Source organism: Anopheles cruzii, chromosome 3 (assembly GCF_943734635.1).
Source record: "Anopheles cruzii chromosome 3, idAnoCruzAS_RS32_06, whole genome shotgun sequence".
NCBI lineage: Eukaryota > Metazoa > Arthropoda > Insecta > Diptera > Culicidae > Anopheles > Anopheles cruzii.
The window spans coordinates 21424494-21441848 of record NC_069145.1 but is presented as its reverse complement, the minus strand read 5'-3'; the positions used below and the strand labels follow the sequence as shown (position 1 = coordinate 21441848).

The window sequence follows — 17355 nt, the reverse complement described above, 5'->3', positions numbered from 1 at the left end:
CCCCCGGCCCCCGGGTCTCCGGGACACAATGTTTCGGATGGCTCAGAAGAGAGGAGACGCTCCCGCAGGTCAGCTCCGGGGAAAAAAAAGCTCAAAATGTCCCAGAAATGCCATTCGACGCACAGCATTATTCCTTAAGGTGGAACACCTTTATCTCCGGGCAACACAACCGAGTACAGACCATTTTGGATAGGTCGATTTCGAACAAAATGTGATCTGGATGTGAAGTGAGCTTAAGGAACTGTCAACTAATAATTAATAAGACCTTAGAAAGTCTCGTCTAACAGAACCAGGATTCATTCCCGAAAAAGCTGGTACGACAAAAGGGAAACCCACCTTCAGCTCGTCAGCGGCACAGCGCTCAAGGCGCTCGGTAACTGTTTCGCTGACGAGAACCACCCGAAAACACGGATTGTCCAACCCGTGACCACCAATGGCATCGTATTAGCTGGCGTGTTCGGGGTCGAAAATAGACGCCAAAACGATGATGATGATGCTCGTGGCGATACTGACGATGACGTTGACATTCGGTCCCGGACCGAAGTCCAGCTCGGGTGCCCGCCATCCCGGAACAGGCAGCCGTGGGCGGACGAAACCGGCGGATATATGAGATAGCGAATGTCCAATATGTCAACGTTGATTTTCACAAAAATTCAATTTTCGTCCGTCACAAGAGTTTCTTCCAGCCAGCCGGTCAGCGCCGGCCAGCTAGGGCTTTGGGTGGGACTTGCCTATTTCGCCTGTACCGCCTTTTTTATCATTTTGCCTATGCGCTGCCACATTCAACATGTAGCTAAACCGTGCGGCTGGCGTGGGGCTTCTGCACATGAACATGAAGCGCAAAGTGACACCAGCGCTCGAGACGGGTGTGACAGTTTGAAGCACCAGGGAGAAAACGAACGCCGGTGGTCTAACACAATTAACAACGTCATGTGCAATGATGCCGCCAGCATTTGTCGCTTCCCAGCGCACCAGCTCATTAGGAAGCAATTTTCGCTCATTCGACCGACAACAAATGGAACCCAAAACGGGCCCGGATCGATCGCCATTCGATCCGGTGATCGATTTATTCGATTTTGCCACACGGATCCTCATTCAAGGTCCTCGTGGCTCATGCGCGAAACTCGGCGAAAAGTGGAAAGCCAGTTTGCGACGGTGGCCAAAGACAAATGTGATGCAGAACTCGAAAATAGAACATCCGTCGGGAAAATTGAAATGTCTTCTTGGCGGTGGCCGAGCTGTCGGTCCGCGGATGGCTGGATGTTTAATGTTCGACTGCCGATACCGCAGCGTTTGGCGTGGGAAGGAAGAAGATTTTCCCTCGGCACTTAACACACACACACGCCGAAAGTTTGCGTTATTTTTGGGATCTAACAGCCGAGGTCCTACATCTGGGTCGGCTCACGAGACAGAATAGCAGAGAAGATTATGAACCATTATTGAAGCAGACGGCGGATGATTCGTGTGAAGCGCAAAAATAGACAAACCGGAAACATGTTTATTTTGTTTGTTGCTTTAGGTTGTAAAAATATCACATTTTCTATGCGCCTTCGTCACGGCAAGCCAATTTGGGGAATAATTTACTTGTTCGATGGAAGATGAAAGTTTTTGCGAAAAGGATAAGAAAAATTGGGGTCAGTTTGGTCATAATAGTTTAACTTCATATTTTGCAACCTCAACAAGTATTTTTGTATATTAAATTATGTGAAAATCATTATGTTGTTGCGTTGTTGTGCGAAAAGAAAATCTCAACAACCAGGATATGCCTTAAGAAGGAGTAGCGATGAAATGAATGTATGACTTCTGTAGTTCGGGTTTTATATTCACAAGAACATATGAATGGGAACATATTTCATGTGATTCGGTTTATCCGTTTATCCGTTTGATGTAGACGCGCTTTTCAGATCTACTTCTGTTCTAGACAGTGCGAACGTGAAAGGATATTGCTGTTCGATAATGCGTATTTTTCCTCTAGGGAATTCTATCGTAGTTTTTTTATTATCTTAAGTTCTTACTTCAAAACAACAGCTTCTGGTTGAAGAAGATTCAGGTTGTTTTCTTTTATTTTTCGAGATATAGAAATAGTTTTAAAACTAATTTCTTTATAATAGATCCGAGTTATGAGTCCATAAGAATTTGGGAATAATTCACAGAATATATCTTACAAGACTAATTAGATGCAAATATTATGCAAACCTTTGTTGCGAAGTTCAATTTGACGTTAAACAAGGCGATGATAGGGTCCCCCGCAAACCATCATTTACATTCATTATGGTAAAATAAGGGACCTAAAAGTATAACATGCTACTTAACAAATTATCCTTCAAACATTTAATGAATTCCGAGTGCCAAAAGCACACCAACAGTTTTTCAAGTAAAACAATATTCCGACGAACCCCGCCACAGGACCCTGCCGATTGTTTACGGTGGGTAAATAGCACTTTGTTAAGCATTATTTAGTGCCGACAGGCCTCCCGAAAGTGGCCCCTTGGTTTGCATAAACGCATCCCTTTCGGGTGGAACGAAAGGCTGTCTGAAACCATCAATACGCATGTCTTGTAACATGACGTGTGTAAATTGCAAACAAAACGATAACAACACCAGCACGGCGGCCCCGTCCTATACACACACACACATGTCCCGGGGCCATTGTGGTGATACTTTCCATGAATAAAATATGTATAACCCGGTGTACTTCGCTTTGCAGGAGGAGAGGGGTTCACCCTTTTTTAGCTGGCCGGCCGGCCGGACGGTCGGGTTTCGCCAAAACCCCATTCGGCGATGGCGAAAGAATGAACGTGTAATTGAGTGCAATCAACGAATTCTGCCCGTCCGATGCAATTGCACCACTCCGCGCCACCGTCGTCCTCGTTCTCGCGGGTGTGTTTGTATGCCGACGGGAAGGACCGTCGTCGAGAGGGGACCATGTTTACAACTCTCTGTCTCTCACTCGCTGTGCTTCCTTTTTCGAGCAGGAACAACATAATTGTGGAGCCCGGACGCAGAGCGAGCGAGGGTCGCTGTTCCTGGACCCATTCCGACGGCACCGGTAGACATTTCGCTTTAAATCCCTGATTAAAACGGGCCACCGAAGGCCGATCTGCATGAGCCAGGGGTTGTTGAGCGGGGCCGCTGGGTTGGGTGAACAGCTTCATCCATTTCCACAACTTCCGGGGTTTCTTTCCGTTTTTTTTACTTTGCACCATAAATTCATTCTCTGTGATGTTCTCCGAGGACGCCGGGCGATGACGTCATCGACCGATTCGATTTCTTATCCTAAGGGTAGGGGTTTCGTTGGAAAACGACCTAAAGGCCTCGCGGGAATTGTGGACCGTTAGCGGTTCATTTATTTCTTTGAAATTGACCGCCCCAATGGGCCCCGTTTTGGTGCTGGCGATCGATAGCCCCTCGGCGGAACCTCAAAAGAGCGCTACATTCTTTGAAAAGTTTTTTGGATGGGTTTGGGTTTTGCAAACACCTTCGAGCGTCCCACGCGCCATCCAGTGTCCTTCATGATGAAAAAAGCACACCCCCAAGAGTCAACGCCCTTATTACAGGGTGCGAGCTACGGGCGCTCGAGATTGCTCAATTAGCAGCGAACGATCTCGAAACTCACACCGCCGTATCGATGAGAGGCGTAAAGTTTAATATCTCTTGCCAAGACGCTGGCCGAACGTGGCATTTCCATACACCTCATCACACGAGCAAAAGTTCCCCCCGCAGTGAAGACACCAACTGCACCGCACCGCGTCCGGCAGTAACTTCAAAAGATGGATCCTACGCACGTAGCTCGTGCAGTTGAAAGGGCAAACTTTGAAGTCTGGCTGGCTGGCAGACGGTAGCAGAAAAAGGAGCATCAGAAAAAAGAAAATGAAGCAAAACGATACAGCCGCATCGCCCACCCGTATTGGCGAAACCGTTGGCTCGCCCTCCGGCCAAAGAGGTTAAACTTTTTCTCATTTTCCCAGACCAAACTCCCAGGGCATCCTTTATCGCCGCGTCCTGCCGCGGGCACTCCCGAGGGAATATCTCTGGAGCCGGGGGCAGGGACAAAACAAAAACCTAGAACACCACCCGGGCCGACCACTGACCACCGACTATCCACCTTTCGAGGCTATTTGTCATCAGCAACAGCTATTCTTTCAAAGTGTCCATCGTTGGTGCTCTACGGTGACAACTTTTTTCAAGCTCGTGGTTTGCTGCCGTAGTTCCCAGCTACTGCTCTTGGTCCCAGGATCTTTACGGTCTTGATTTTGTCGTGTCCGTCCCTTCTTCGAGCTACGGCCACGAGGTCGGCCACGACCAGCTGTTGCCAAGATGACACTTTGCGAAGAATTGTCATTAGAGCTGGAGGCCACAGCAGCAGTAGCAGCAGCAGCAGAAAAAAGAATAAAAAAGTCGGTTTCGCTGCAATGGCTAAAGTTTCCACGCTCTCCGTCCGTCCCGGCCTGCTACGTGATCTCTTTTCCATCGAAGAGGTCACCACGGCGTGTCGATGGCGGAGAGGCTTTGATTTGATCGGAAAAGCTGCTTTTCTCGGCCACAGTGCGATGCGATGCCACGGGGCGACGCCTTTTCGAAGAACTGCCACACCATTGACGGCGGAACCGGCGGCGACTAAGCGCCGGGCTGGGTCGGGACACTAATGTGACGACGACGACGACGGTGACCTCCAAAGCTGCTTAGGACGTCAAAACCTTTCACCGAGCCCGGGTGCGCACTTGTTTTTCTTTCTACTTTCGGCGAATCCCCGACAAAGTTCGAAGATGCTCGAGCCGAGCATATTGAAGAAATTAATGCAAATGAGAAAATAATCGGCTACCAGGCGGCGGTGGCGGCGCGCTGCCTCCGGACGGAGCTGTGGTAAGATAAGCCGCCGGGAGCCTTGAGTTAGCTGCCGAAGTGTTTTGAACACTGTTTCCGCCACTATTGCTAAACAGTGGCGAGCCCTCCAGAAAGAAGACACCCCGATCGAGCAGAGCACAGGTTAAGGCGTACCTATACTTCTGACTGACAAGCTGGCCTCCATTTCTGGCGTGTCCTCGAGGCAGTTCCACGAAAGTTACCGTCTTGGTGCACGGTTCCCCAGAAAAGCGGAATCAAAGCTCGCGGACCGCCCGCAGCCGGATCTTGGCCGGGGCGTAGATAAATTCCTCACCCGGGAGTTTGGAGGCCTCCGCCCGAATCCAGCCGGGATGCGCCTATTTTTCTGTTATATCAATAATGAAAACACCGTTGCCATAGGATCAAACGCGGACGCGCGTTTTGGGCATTCCGCTGGGGCTCGAAATTGAAATTCCATTATCGTGGAGGTGCTCGGGGCGCAACCTTCGGGACCTCCCCCCGGCCCAACCGGCCAGCGACTGGCCGGCCAGCCGAGACACAGAGCAACACAACGGAGCAGGAACATTCTTCTTAAGCCCCGACCTCATCTTGAGCACGGCCAGAGAGAAGGAACCATTCGGTAGAAATTGGTTTCAATTATAGAATTTAGTTATGCTTCATGCCCAAAGTCCCAGCGACCGGGGCTATGTCTAGAACATCAATCGACGTACTGGCAGCAATTAGCAGTTGATGAAGAGTGTGTGTGTGTCTTCTTCGACGTAGCGTTAGCTTTTTGCCACAATCACCGATTAGGAGGTCATTCGGAACCGAAAAAGGGGCATCCGAAACGAAAGAGTTGGCACCGGTATACGCTAGGGCGCATCCCGCACCAGACGTGAAACGACGCCAATTACACGGCGGCTGTGTGAGGTTCTGACCGAGAAGTTTTTCCATTTAAATTTTATGAGCTACCTTTCCCCAGAGATGGAAGTAGATTTGCGCTCGCTTTGCGGCCACCACATGGCCACCACAGTCCGGGATTCGTTTTGGGGCAGGATTAGAAAGTCATTTGGCAGCCAAAGCCCTACCGTGGTCATAAAGAACCCCGTGACCGTAGCGCACGGCCCTGCGCATCTGCCGCACCCAACAGCAGCAGCAGCAGTCAAAAATGATTACGATAGAGAAGGAGCCTCCCCGCTGCGAGCTCCTGAGGTACGGCTCCGAGCGGCCGATCCGATCCGATAAACGGATGTTGGAAAAATTAAACTCAATGAAAATTTCCGTTTGATCCGCCAGCACAATCAGCCACAGCCAGCCAGGGAGTCAGGCATCGCGCGTCGAAAGGCGCAGCTCTCGTGTGTATCGTAAATATTTTATACCTTCTCCGCCGGTGTTCGCCGGAGAGCTACGACCGACGACGGCCGAGGGCTTGCAGCAAGGGCAGCTCCAGCTCCGTTTTCCATTCGGCGAGGAAAACACCGGGGCACCAACCATTCGCATATGCACATATGCGGCGCAGAGAACAATCATTTGTATTCATCCCTTTTTCCGTTCCCCGACTGGTTCCAAGCGTTTCCGGGGGGCCAGAGCCAGAGCCGTCCACGTCTTTGGCCGAAGACGTGCCGCGAACGACGCTTCCTCTGGCCGAGGCTCCCCCCCGTGGGATCCTCGGCAGTGGCAGCTGCTCCATTTATTAAATTTTTCCGGTCCCACCTCTCGTGGTCGGGTGAAGGGGGGCGTACACGACTCCTGGCTGCCTTCTTGGTCGGGACAGTCCGTAGGGGAGCACCGGGGGCGGGTATCCCTACCACACGCGGCGATGGGATCATAACAAATTGTCAGTAATGCAGTGTGCAGGATATGAACTTCGGGCGCAGTTTTCTCTTGTTATAAATATTATATTTAGTGTTATTCTTACTTCGCATAACGCAGTGCCTAACGCATAACGACGTGCGTAACGCCGAACCCGCCGATGACAATTGTAGTAACGCTGGCTAACGCATTCAAACATGCGTCGAAAACTGGCGTCAGAATTGGGCGTGCTTTTTCGTTCAACAAAACGCCCTCGAAACTGATGGCACCCTTGATGGTCCACAATGATGACGTCACCATTCTGCAGCACTCAGTCCTTAACTCGGGCTTCGCAGCAGGCGCCGCCGAAACGGAGGAAGCTGTAGAATTTAAGTGAGGTCGGCGAGGAAGTTGCTGAATCGGACGGTACATCACCATCGGCTACTTCGATTCGTAGCGATTCCAATCCTGCGGCACCGTGAGACGGAAGGGTTCTTTTCAAACGAATTTAATCTTTTTTACATCGCGTTTTAATGTCCGCGTGAGTACAGACGGGGCGTAGTTCACGGATGGTTTTGTGTAATTGCTGTGACTTTGTCCCCTTATGTGTAGTCCGGAACCTCCGGGATGGTCGCTTACTGGAAGAGATCACGCAGCCACTTTGGTGCTGCACCGGACCGCCACACACTCCAATAATCCTTCAGGGGCTTCAGGGAACGCTCAGGAAAAATGGGAGATCTAAGCATATTCGAAACTGCATTCGGAGCCAAGAGTAACGGCGGCTCACGTCCGAGCCGTGCAGGCACGTAGGTCCGCTGGCGGACTGGGAACTCTCACCTGTCTCCGTGTATGTGTGTGTGTTTGTCGCAGGCTGCGGTGGCAAAGAAAACGATACCTCCCTTATTTACATTCCTCATGTTTATAGATAAATTTATGTCAAATAAACGTGTGCTGCTTCATGTGCTACCCTGGGCTGGCTTTTGGGGCGGACTGCGTTCTCGACCCGAAAGACGCGACGTCCCGACGGAGCGACCGCAAACCTGAACTGCCCCCAGTCCCCGGGGGACATCCAAACGGGGGGACTCCCTACATACCGAGGGAGGCCCTAGTAACTGAATAAACACATTACCGTCACATCTCCAACACAAGCCAACGGCGAACCCCCAAGCCGGTACCCCAGGCCGATGGAAATGAAGTCACTCATATCGGCTGCCGGTGGCACCTGACACGTTCCTCGGCTCCTTTTTGTCTCACAGCGCCTCTCGGACGCTCTTCGACGCTTTCCTTCGCTTTTGGTCCCAAAATATTTAAACGTCCACAGGCGAGTGCTGTGTGCCGGTGCCATCTCTTGTTGGGAGTTTAATGTTTATTTTATCCCTTTTTGGGGTGACGAAGGGGGACAGGCTCCCTCTTGCCGGCCTTTCGCTGCCTGTCCGGTCCGGTACGTCGAGTATGTCTTTTGTCACCATCGCTTCTTACGGACACCAAAATTCGAACGCTCACCCAATGCTCGAAGGAGGCAGCAGCGCCACAGGGCCAGGACAGGGTCACCAGAGTGGGCTCCCCGTCGTTCCGTTCCGCCGTTACATATTCCTCCTACTCCGATGGTCGCCGGCGATGGTCTGATGTTTATCTTTCTGACCGTCCAGCCGCCCGTGAATGCTCACGCGCTGCTGAGCAGTGAAGAGCTCCATTTTCTCCTAGCTCCCGGGCGCTGAAGCGTTGAGGGTTCGTCTCCACTTTTTTCACTGGCCACAAAGCGCTGGCCAAACCGAATATCCGGATCCCGGAAATGGAGGAACCCGCACTTTTTCGGATGCGAAATGATAAATGACGGCTGGGAAATCGATAACGGGCTACGATCTGGCACTCGGCCCCAGATTCTTATCAGGGAACGGCGTTTTGAAGAACCGCCGTAGTCGGCCGCCCTCACTTGGGCGTGCTCTCGACTGACAGTAGACGATGTCGGGATTGATGCACCGGGACTCCGGCGTACAAATAAACAGTTTGCGAATCCATTCATCTCTGCGTGCCGCGTTCTGACGGGAGCGTATGGAGAGGTTATTTATTCTGACACAACACTTCTTAGACCGAGCGAGGGCGCAAGTAACACATGGGCCGTAAAGTCCCTAGCCTAACACATAAATAATGCTAGTGTTATTACATTAATCGCTTTTTCAGCTAGTACTGTTCTTCAAAAGAAAGTTGTTAAAATCTCAGGATGCTCTGTACTTATAAGTTTGCGAGTTATTCTGCTAAGAGTGACGCTACCTTTGTTTAAAAAACAATGGCTTGAAAAGAGTTATAAGGATTCCGCTTTATCAGAAACTACAATAAAACGGTGGTTTGCCGGATTCAAACGTGGTCACAGAGACATTAATGATGCAGAACGATGTTTAAATGAGGTGATAACACCAGAAAACATTTAAAAACTCCACAAAATCGGCTGGATACCATCCATACCATCAACAGTGACTATTATACTCGTATAGTATTTTATTTAGCTTTTGAAGGCCGAAATTGCAAAGAAACGGCCGCATGTGGCAAACAAAACAATTTTGATTCTTCAAGACATCGCACCCATGATTTTGATTGACTTGTGCAACAGTCAACTAAAATAATGGTAAAACTACATGAAATGAACTTCGAATTGCTCCTAAATCCACCGTTTTCGCCATATTTGGCTCTAAAACTTCTGACCGTTCACAGACCTCAGAAAAATGATCACCGGTAAGAAATTTTTCTCGAATGAATAGGTTACCGCTAAAACTAAGGCCTGGTTTGAGGCAAAAAATAAAACGTTCTATAAAAGTGGTCTTGAAAAATTAGAGCAGCGTTGGAATGTTTTATGGTTCTTGTTGGATATTTGATGAGAAAAGGCCAATTTTGAACAAACCTCTTAGGCTCGGGACTTTTCAGTCCCTGTGCTGAACCAGTTCAATTTTCCACTCACTTCAAACGATGGTAGGTTTTGGAAACTTTGCGAGCTCAAGTGTCGGCCACGCACGGCAGCATCATTTTCTTAGAACCCAAAACAAAAATCTGCTGAAACCAGCAGCATTTCCACTTCCCAGAAGCGAGTACGCACTGCGCGTTAATCAACCTTTCAGCACGCCCAGCGAGCTATGCGACATGACAGCAACTTCCGGGGGGGCTCCCGTGCGTTACGCGTAATCCTTCCCGGGCGCCATCAAGCGTCAAATGAGGTAATAAAATCGTGCCCGACAAAGGACGCCCCGTTGGCGGCGGCGCCCCGATCGCCTCCCGGGAGTGGATTGTTTAACTTGGTGCCGTCATAAAAGTTGGACGATATTACGTACACACACGCACACATACCTCGAACAACAACTTCTCGGAGCCCCGATGTGTGGGCCACGGCCTCCCATGGCCGCCCTGGCGGTGCTTTACACTTTCGTGTGTTCGCGCAAACAACTCACCTGCGCCTGGCCCAGCGAACGGATTCTCAACTGTCAACCGGGCGGACGTGGACCACTTGCCTCTGTGCGTGCGTGCGTGCGTGTGTGCGAAAGGACAAATGTTAACCGTCGGGGTCAGATCTTCCCGTCACGTCGACGACGGCAACACTTTCGCCGGGTACCGGGCACGATTACATTAACGCGAACGATGCGAAACGTCGTCGTACGTGTAGACGCGGCCGGTACAGCAACATCATCATCATCATCATCATCATCACCGTCACCGCCGGCGTCGTCGTCGTCGTCCCGGTGGGACGCTCCAGCATGTGTGATTTCTTAATTCTTCGCGCGGCGGCACTCAGATTTGTTTTGACACCCGGTACAAGGGGAAACAATCTTCTGCCGGGGCCGGGACGTGTTGCAGGAAACACGCCACGATGAAGTCCCGAATTAAAGTGCTCTCGTCGCCGTGGGGGGAGTGTCGATGCGGGGAGTAAACGGTGGCCCGTCGGTTGGTGATGGAATAAAAAAATATAATTTGAAAGAAACAACACGAAACCATCAACCCACGGTTGGTTGGCGGTGAAACAACATTTGCCAAGATGGCCTCCAGCCGGTCTGGAGGCCGCCCCAAAGGAGTTAAACGGAAGAAAGACGCCAGAAAAGCGGGGCACGGGAACAGGAGGCGAACGTTTAATTGCGCCTAATAACACGTGCAGCAACTGCTCCGGCTCCCGGAGCCGGCTCCGGGAAATACCGCTCCACTGTCATCGTTCGGCCCATTCGCGCGATCCACGGCCAACACACACACACTCGTCAGTATAAATAGCTTCATCAGGGACCCACGGCAATACACTACGCCACGCGATAAAATACGTTATGACACTCATTAAACCGTCATAAATTATACACGCACGCACGCACGGTCGAGAACGGGCGGCGTGCCGCGAAGCCGTGCATCATCCCGCTCCGTGTGCTCCGAATCCTGCCGCACCGGTTGGCGATGCAAATCGACGGCGTGTAGAGTCCGCCCAACCTATTTGAAGTCCCGAGGTGCCTCTGGCACTGCAAACCGGGAATACCATTTGTTGCGCTCCACACTGGGGATTGAGTGATTGGCCAAAAGACGGCCTAGGCCGAGATCGGCCTGGAAGTGGCACCGGGATAACTGACTGCAGACTGAAATATGGTCTCCATTGTCCACGGACGCTCCCGGAGAGCGTTTGGAAGACGGAAGTTTGGACCGCTTCCGTTCCGGGTCCACGGTCCGGAGCACCATCAAATAAATAATTGCACTCAGTACCACACTCAGTGTCCTGCTGTGCTTTTGACCCCGCTTGTAACGACACTGGGCACTGCACTCCTTTCAATCCGTGCGGCACAAGGAATCGCGAATAGATTGCCCTTCTCACGCTCAGGTCTGGCCCAGTGGGACCCCTGTGGGTGTCCTACAGGACCATTTTTCACCGCATCCGACAAACAATTCTCTCCGTCTGACTCCGGAGTCCCGCGTGTTCTAGTTTCTGTTGGGGACATTTTGGGCTTTTCTCCACTTTCTGGCCGCGGCCGGAAGTTCAGAGTTTCCTTTTTGTTTCTACGAAACAACGCCGTGGGCTGCTAGTGGTGTGTGTTTCGCAGAAGGTTTTGGGTGGCCAACTCAGATCTTTAACATCTTTTTTGGAAGGGCAATGTTGTGTTCTTCTTTGTTTTTCCTGGATTTTCCCACAAAACCAACCTTACTCTGGTTTTGATGTCCCCGCCGCAGGTCAGTCGCCGTCACCGTCTAATAAACTGTGACAGGGCCGGTAACTAGAGTTCGTCCCAGCCCCGCCCAGAACACAGGTCACCGTGGGCCCCCCGGGCAGTCCGTATTCTGCCATCGTTCACTTTCACCCGGTGCACAACGGAATGGTCACCGGCAAATTGAATTGTCCATCAACCACTTACACTCGGTCGGACCGAGGGGGCCTTCGCCCTGAGGCCCGGCGGCGGATACTGGAAATAGAAACTAATAAAAAGTGGCACCAATGTCGACGTGCAAACCTCGATCCGTTCGGACCAAATTCTGGCCAATTTGGTGCGTACGTCCACACGACGCGACGATGCTACCCGACACGGCCCACGTATGTAAAGCAGGACCAAATCCAGTTCGGTGTAGCCAAATGAAACCAAAAAGCCCCAGAAATAAAAACCACCCTCTAATCTACCGCGAAGCAAGGTTGCCGAGGACCTGTCCGGTCGCCGGTCCGGTCACTTTTATTTATTCATCTAACCCCGCAGGGCCATTGTGTGGATGTACCCTGTGATCGATGCTTTTGGGTGGACCCCGACCGAAAGCATCTGCCACAAGGATCGCTGTCCTGAAAAACTGGGGCTTCCCAATTCTGCAGCGCGCAGGTGGATCGAACACCCGGCCCGGCGAGTTTGGGGTCATTTATTATGGCATCTTTAAGCGGGTAGTCCGGCGGATGAGAAATGGAACTGGAAACCGATTCAGGATTCGTACAGTTACAGTACCGATTTTCCATTTAGCTTTTTTCCATGGAAAACCCACATCATTATGCGCGTTCGCGAGCACGTACAGGTGAGAGCAGATAAAGAACGGGAATTGAATCCGATATTCATCCGGATCCGTGTTGGAGGCGGGTAAAAAAGGGCATCCTGCGCCATCATCAATACCCTCATCAATCTAGTGAACGGATCGGAGCAAAATTAAAGCGCACCCGGCTGTCGGCACCAAGCGACGTCCACCAATTGGCCCACCGAACGGTCCCGATGAGGTGACAGTGATTAAAATGATAGTAACAATTAAAACCATGCTCTCAGTCTGTCAGTTTATCGCTGTTCGTTATCTTCAACGACTTCCACACTTTGATAGGATTTTATTATCTCCCAAATCGGCCGGCAGAGGCAATTTGATGGGATGCGTGCATTTTTGGACCACTTTGGTCGACCAGCGGTTCAGGGACCGATTTGGCTTCTCGGACAACCGAGATCCGAGTGGGAACCAATTCTTGGCGAAACTGAATAATCAAAGTGGATAGCCAGGCGCCAGTTATTGGCCGTCGTCTCGGCGAGCACACCACTTTTTCGGGGGTTCTCCAAACGAGGTGGCCGTAGTCAGACGGAGTGTGTGTGGACTGGGACGACTAACCAATCAACAACCATCGGTCCGTTCCGATTCCGTTCCGAAGTCCACCTCCCTGCGGTGTCGTAAACATTTTTTGCCGAGGTTCTAGTCGCTTGGTGGTCTACTGGTGGTCTGCTCGAGGTCCGGAAGTACCTGACCGTCCTTTGGCACCGGGGCCCACGTGGCTAGAAAGGATGTGGAAAAGTTAACAATCAGGTGAGCAACACCGGAAATCCCGGGGCCCGGCACAACAATTCGCCCCCCGGGGGTGGGCCAACCTCCCGCCGACTCACCGCACGCTCTAACGGACGCTAACGAAGCCGTCGATTCGAGCCGAGGTTACTTCGGGGAGTTTGGTCCGCCAGCAGCCACAAGGAAGTAGGAAACAAACAACGACCACTGACCATCGACGAGGGCCGGCGGCCCTCCTTTCGCCGGTTTCCCGAGGGTCTGTTCGAAGGGCCGACGACGAGACGGAGCGACAACGGCGAGTGGCGGGTCTACGTGATGGTCGTGTTTAGATAAAGCTGTGTACCGACGCCTTTTCTTCATTGATTAATTACTGGTGATTTATCTGCCGACACCACGTTCACTTGGCCACCAGATGGCGCTCCACAAGCCCGAGACGCGTGGACTCTCGTGGACTGCCGAGGACCGTGGGCCACTGCTCCTCTGTGGTCTGAAAGGGTTCGTAGATTTTTCATCGGTCTAGAGAAGTACAGCCAGGGAATTGCTCGAATCGAACGGACAGGCTCTCGAGGTGAACGATTCCGAACTACATTTCTAATCGCGGACCCATCGCGACGCAAAGGTCAGCGTACCGCAACATCACGCAACGCGGACGCGAAGTTACATGCCGTAAGCCGGCGCCTGGCCGGGACGTCGTCTGTCGTCGCCTTTATTGGATTGCGAAGATTGAGTGTTTATGTAGCCCAACGATGCAAACGGCCTGATGGTGACGATTTTTCCGCCGCACCAGCCGGGCCGGGTCCGGGACGTGCGGTGAAAGCAACATCAGAGACCGCAGCTCCCAACATAGTCCGAGCTACGCTCTCAGACGAACCCGGCCAGGGGAATGGACCAGGGGAAATTTATGTTTGGATGCGAGAGTGTGGCCAGCGCAGGATAAAGTGTGTATTTATTGGCCACGGCGTCGACAGGCCTCGGCTGGTGTCCGGAACACTCGGCCCAATCCCCGGAACAACCCCCGGACTTCCAATCGCTTCCGGATAATTTGATTTATTAGAAGTGTAACACTCGATTGTGAGCGTGTTCTTTTCACAGAACTCCAGCCCTCCATTCATCGCCATCGGTGCCGGCCACCGGTCCACTCCTTGGTCCGAGTTGGCGGCCAGCAGACCCAAGCAGGATGGCAGGGGATTTCTTTGTTTGAGGAAAAATCAATTTCCCACTTCCTTCCCACTGGGAGCTGGAAGGGAGCTGGAGATGCCGGCGAGCTGATGACTGCCCGAGCAAACGACAGCGATACGGACGACTGCTGCTGCTGCTGACAGTTATCCCACACACCCACCCGCACAGTAGTTCCACTTCACGGACAATAATCGGTTTGCTTACACACTCACTCACTCCGGAGCCGAACCGGGGTTCGATCCGCTTCCGTTTCCCATTTGATGCGCTAATAAGTGTGATTAATTCTAATAGCCAGATTGTCCACCCGTTCGTCCCGGATCACCCGGCCCGACTCAGAATCAAACCATCACCGGGCGACGTCCAAACGGGAGAAAAGATGGTCGTCCGGAGATGGCACCAGGATAGGCGTCTGGTGCCGCGTCTTTGTTGTCGGGGTGTTTTCGGTTCCGGTTCCACTGTGCCACGGTGCCTCCGGTCGCAGATAACGTCACTTCCGAAGAGCACAAAGAAATCGACGCTCTCTTCGGAGTGCGGGTTTATCTCGAGATTATATGGCTGCCAATGGCTCGGCCACCGTCCACCGAGCGGGAAGAGGTTGATTTATCTTTGTGTTGCTTCTCAAACAATCCTTTATCCCTGCCAGGACCGGTGGCCTCCGGAGTTGGAGTGGAATTTAATTCAATATCAAACGGCAACTTTTACTTCGACTTCGTGACTTTGAGAGCTTTAATCTTGCGGCGTAGGATCTTCGACCTGAAGTCCCCGGTCCCCGGTGACATTCAATTACCCCCGGTGTTTGGTACGTACCTGGCGGGCACATGCACTCGTTGCCCAGCTGCTGGACCGCCGCCTGGCGGTCCTTGCGGGAAACCTTCAGCGCGGACAGGTCGCGCCGGATCCGCGGCAGTTCGGCGATCTGGTGCGAGATCTTGCGCACCACGTCCGAGACGCTCTCCTCGTCGCCGCCGGCCCCCGACTGCTCCGGGTACGGGAAGTCCTTGCGGAGCGTGATCCTCCTATATACATCGCTCAGCTGGGCCTCGACCAGGCTGAGCCGCTCCTCGACACTAACTAGACTACTTAATCTACGCTCTACGTATGATTGGCGGACACAGCAGTAAACGGAGGCCCCGAGCGCCGCGATGCACATTAAATAGAACAGGTAGCCGATCAGCGAGCGGGCGGACGAGCCGGCGGCCGGCTTCATGGGGCCCCCCTCGAGCCCGCTGCCACTGCCTTTCCTTCGGCCGGCCACCGACGAGGCGCCGGTCGCTGCTTTGGCGTTGAACTTTTTGGCGTTTCTGTCGGCAACCCTCGCGCCGGCGGCGATCGATTGCCCAACTGCTCCCGGCACCCCATCACCAACACCACCGCCGCAATCACTCCCACTAGCACCTGGGCCGATGGTGCCGGCACCAGCGCCGCCGCCGCCGCCATCGCCGGACAGCCTCCGATGCTTCGATGCGTGCGAATCTGCAAATGTTGCCATTTTGCATCAGACCTCACACGCACGGACACGCACACGGGGACACACGCACACACGGAGACACTCCTAGACCACGCACGGTCGGTTTTCTACGCACTCCGTGGACAGATGATGCTGATCGTCGCGGTTGCGTCGGTGAACCATCTCCACACCGGTCGCGGCCGGTCGGGAGCGCCGGGAAACTTAGACCGCGGTCACAGACTGACCACCACACGGACCACGCAGGTACTCCAGGCCGGAATCTTGGTGGTGGCGCAAGCACATCGAACCTTGTTTCAATTTGTTGCTTCCTTGTGACACTTCCAGACCAACCGGACACCACTTCACACTCAATCCACAAGTTGGAAAATTGCCGCGGCCGCAACAACTTTGGTTTTCCCCGGGCAGGGCGGAACGCGCGCGCGCTCGGTTCGCTCTCCTTCGCGGAACTGGAGCGCCGAACGCCGGACACCGTGGCCGAAGCCGAAGCAGTCGCGCGGATGCTGCGTGCGTGCGTGAACGCTTCGTGAAATGAACCGCACACCACCGGCGGGAAGCCAGAGACCGGAGCACCCCAAAATCGGATCGGCCACCGAAAGGCAACCAAACGGATGTGGAACACAAACAGACGGCGTGCGGGACGCGCAATCGGCGGGACACTCAGAGCGACCGAACGAAATTCTCCGGCGAGATTCCGGTTTTCGGCGGACACGCGTTTGAAGGTTGGCTGCTGCGCTGCTGCAACAAGCGTAAGCTCCAGATCCAGAATACGGACCGCGCGGAAACACTTCTTCGGAACGACTGAAAAACCGCGGTGCATCCCGAACGCCAGGCGGCCGCCGCCGACACGGAGCGGCACTCGGTCACTCGTGAGCGCCCATTCAACCCAGCGACGTTCATTCGGCTTTCGGCGACAGAGTAATTTGCATATTAAAAAGTCCGCCCAAGGAACGCGAATCGCTCCGTTTTGGTCGGCGAAAATCAATTCTCATTTTCACCGACGGCCACCAGCCGGGGTCTGTGGCGTTCGCCTCTGCCCTCATCAGCAATCATCCTAATTGATAAGCCATCGGAGCGATCAACCGGCATCCGGCCGTCGTTGTCCTTGTCCTTGTAGGCCGACACCCCTTTTCTTCGGCTCTTTTCGCTATTCCGGTTTATATTTTTTTCTGTTTTTGGCTAAATTACACGCCAAAGTCAGCCCAACCCGAATAAGGGGGAAGCCCGGGAGCTCCTCATCGTGTCTGGTGGCTCGGCCCGCGGTCCAAAACCCATTTCTTCTTTATTTGTTTCTCCGATCGTTCGGGTCGCCCCATGCCATTCTGCGGCCGGCTGCGCACGCTACCGAGCGCACGCGG

General features: G+C 52.9%; 1 protein-coding gene across 5 annotated transcripts in view; it reads right to left on the bottom strand.

The window, feature by feature from the left end:
* Nucleotides 1-16741, bottom strand: part of LOC128273982 (collagen alpha chain CG42342) — an 85593-nt gene extending 68852 nt beyond the window's left edge. For all 5 annotated transcript variants that reach the window (XM_053012059.1, XM_053012057.1, XM_053012058.1 and 2 more), the window contains exon 1: nucleotides 15340-16741. In XM_053012059.1, the coding sequence (XP_052868019.1) occupies nucleotides 15340-16021 (682 nt within the window). In that variant the 5' untranslated portion in view covers nucleotides 16022-16741. The remainder of the gene's footprint in view (nucleotides 1-15339) is intronic.
* Between the last annotated feature and the right edge of the window lie 614 nt (nucleotides 16742-17355).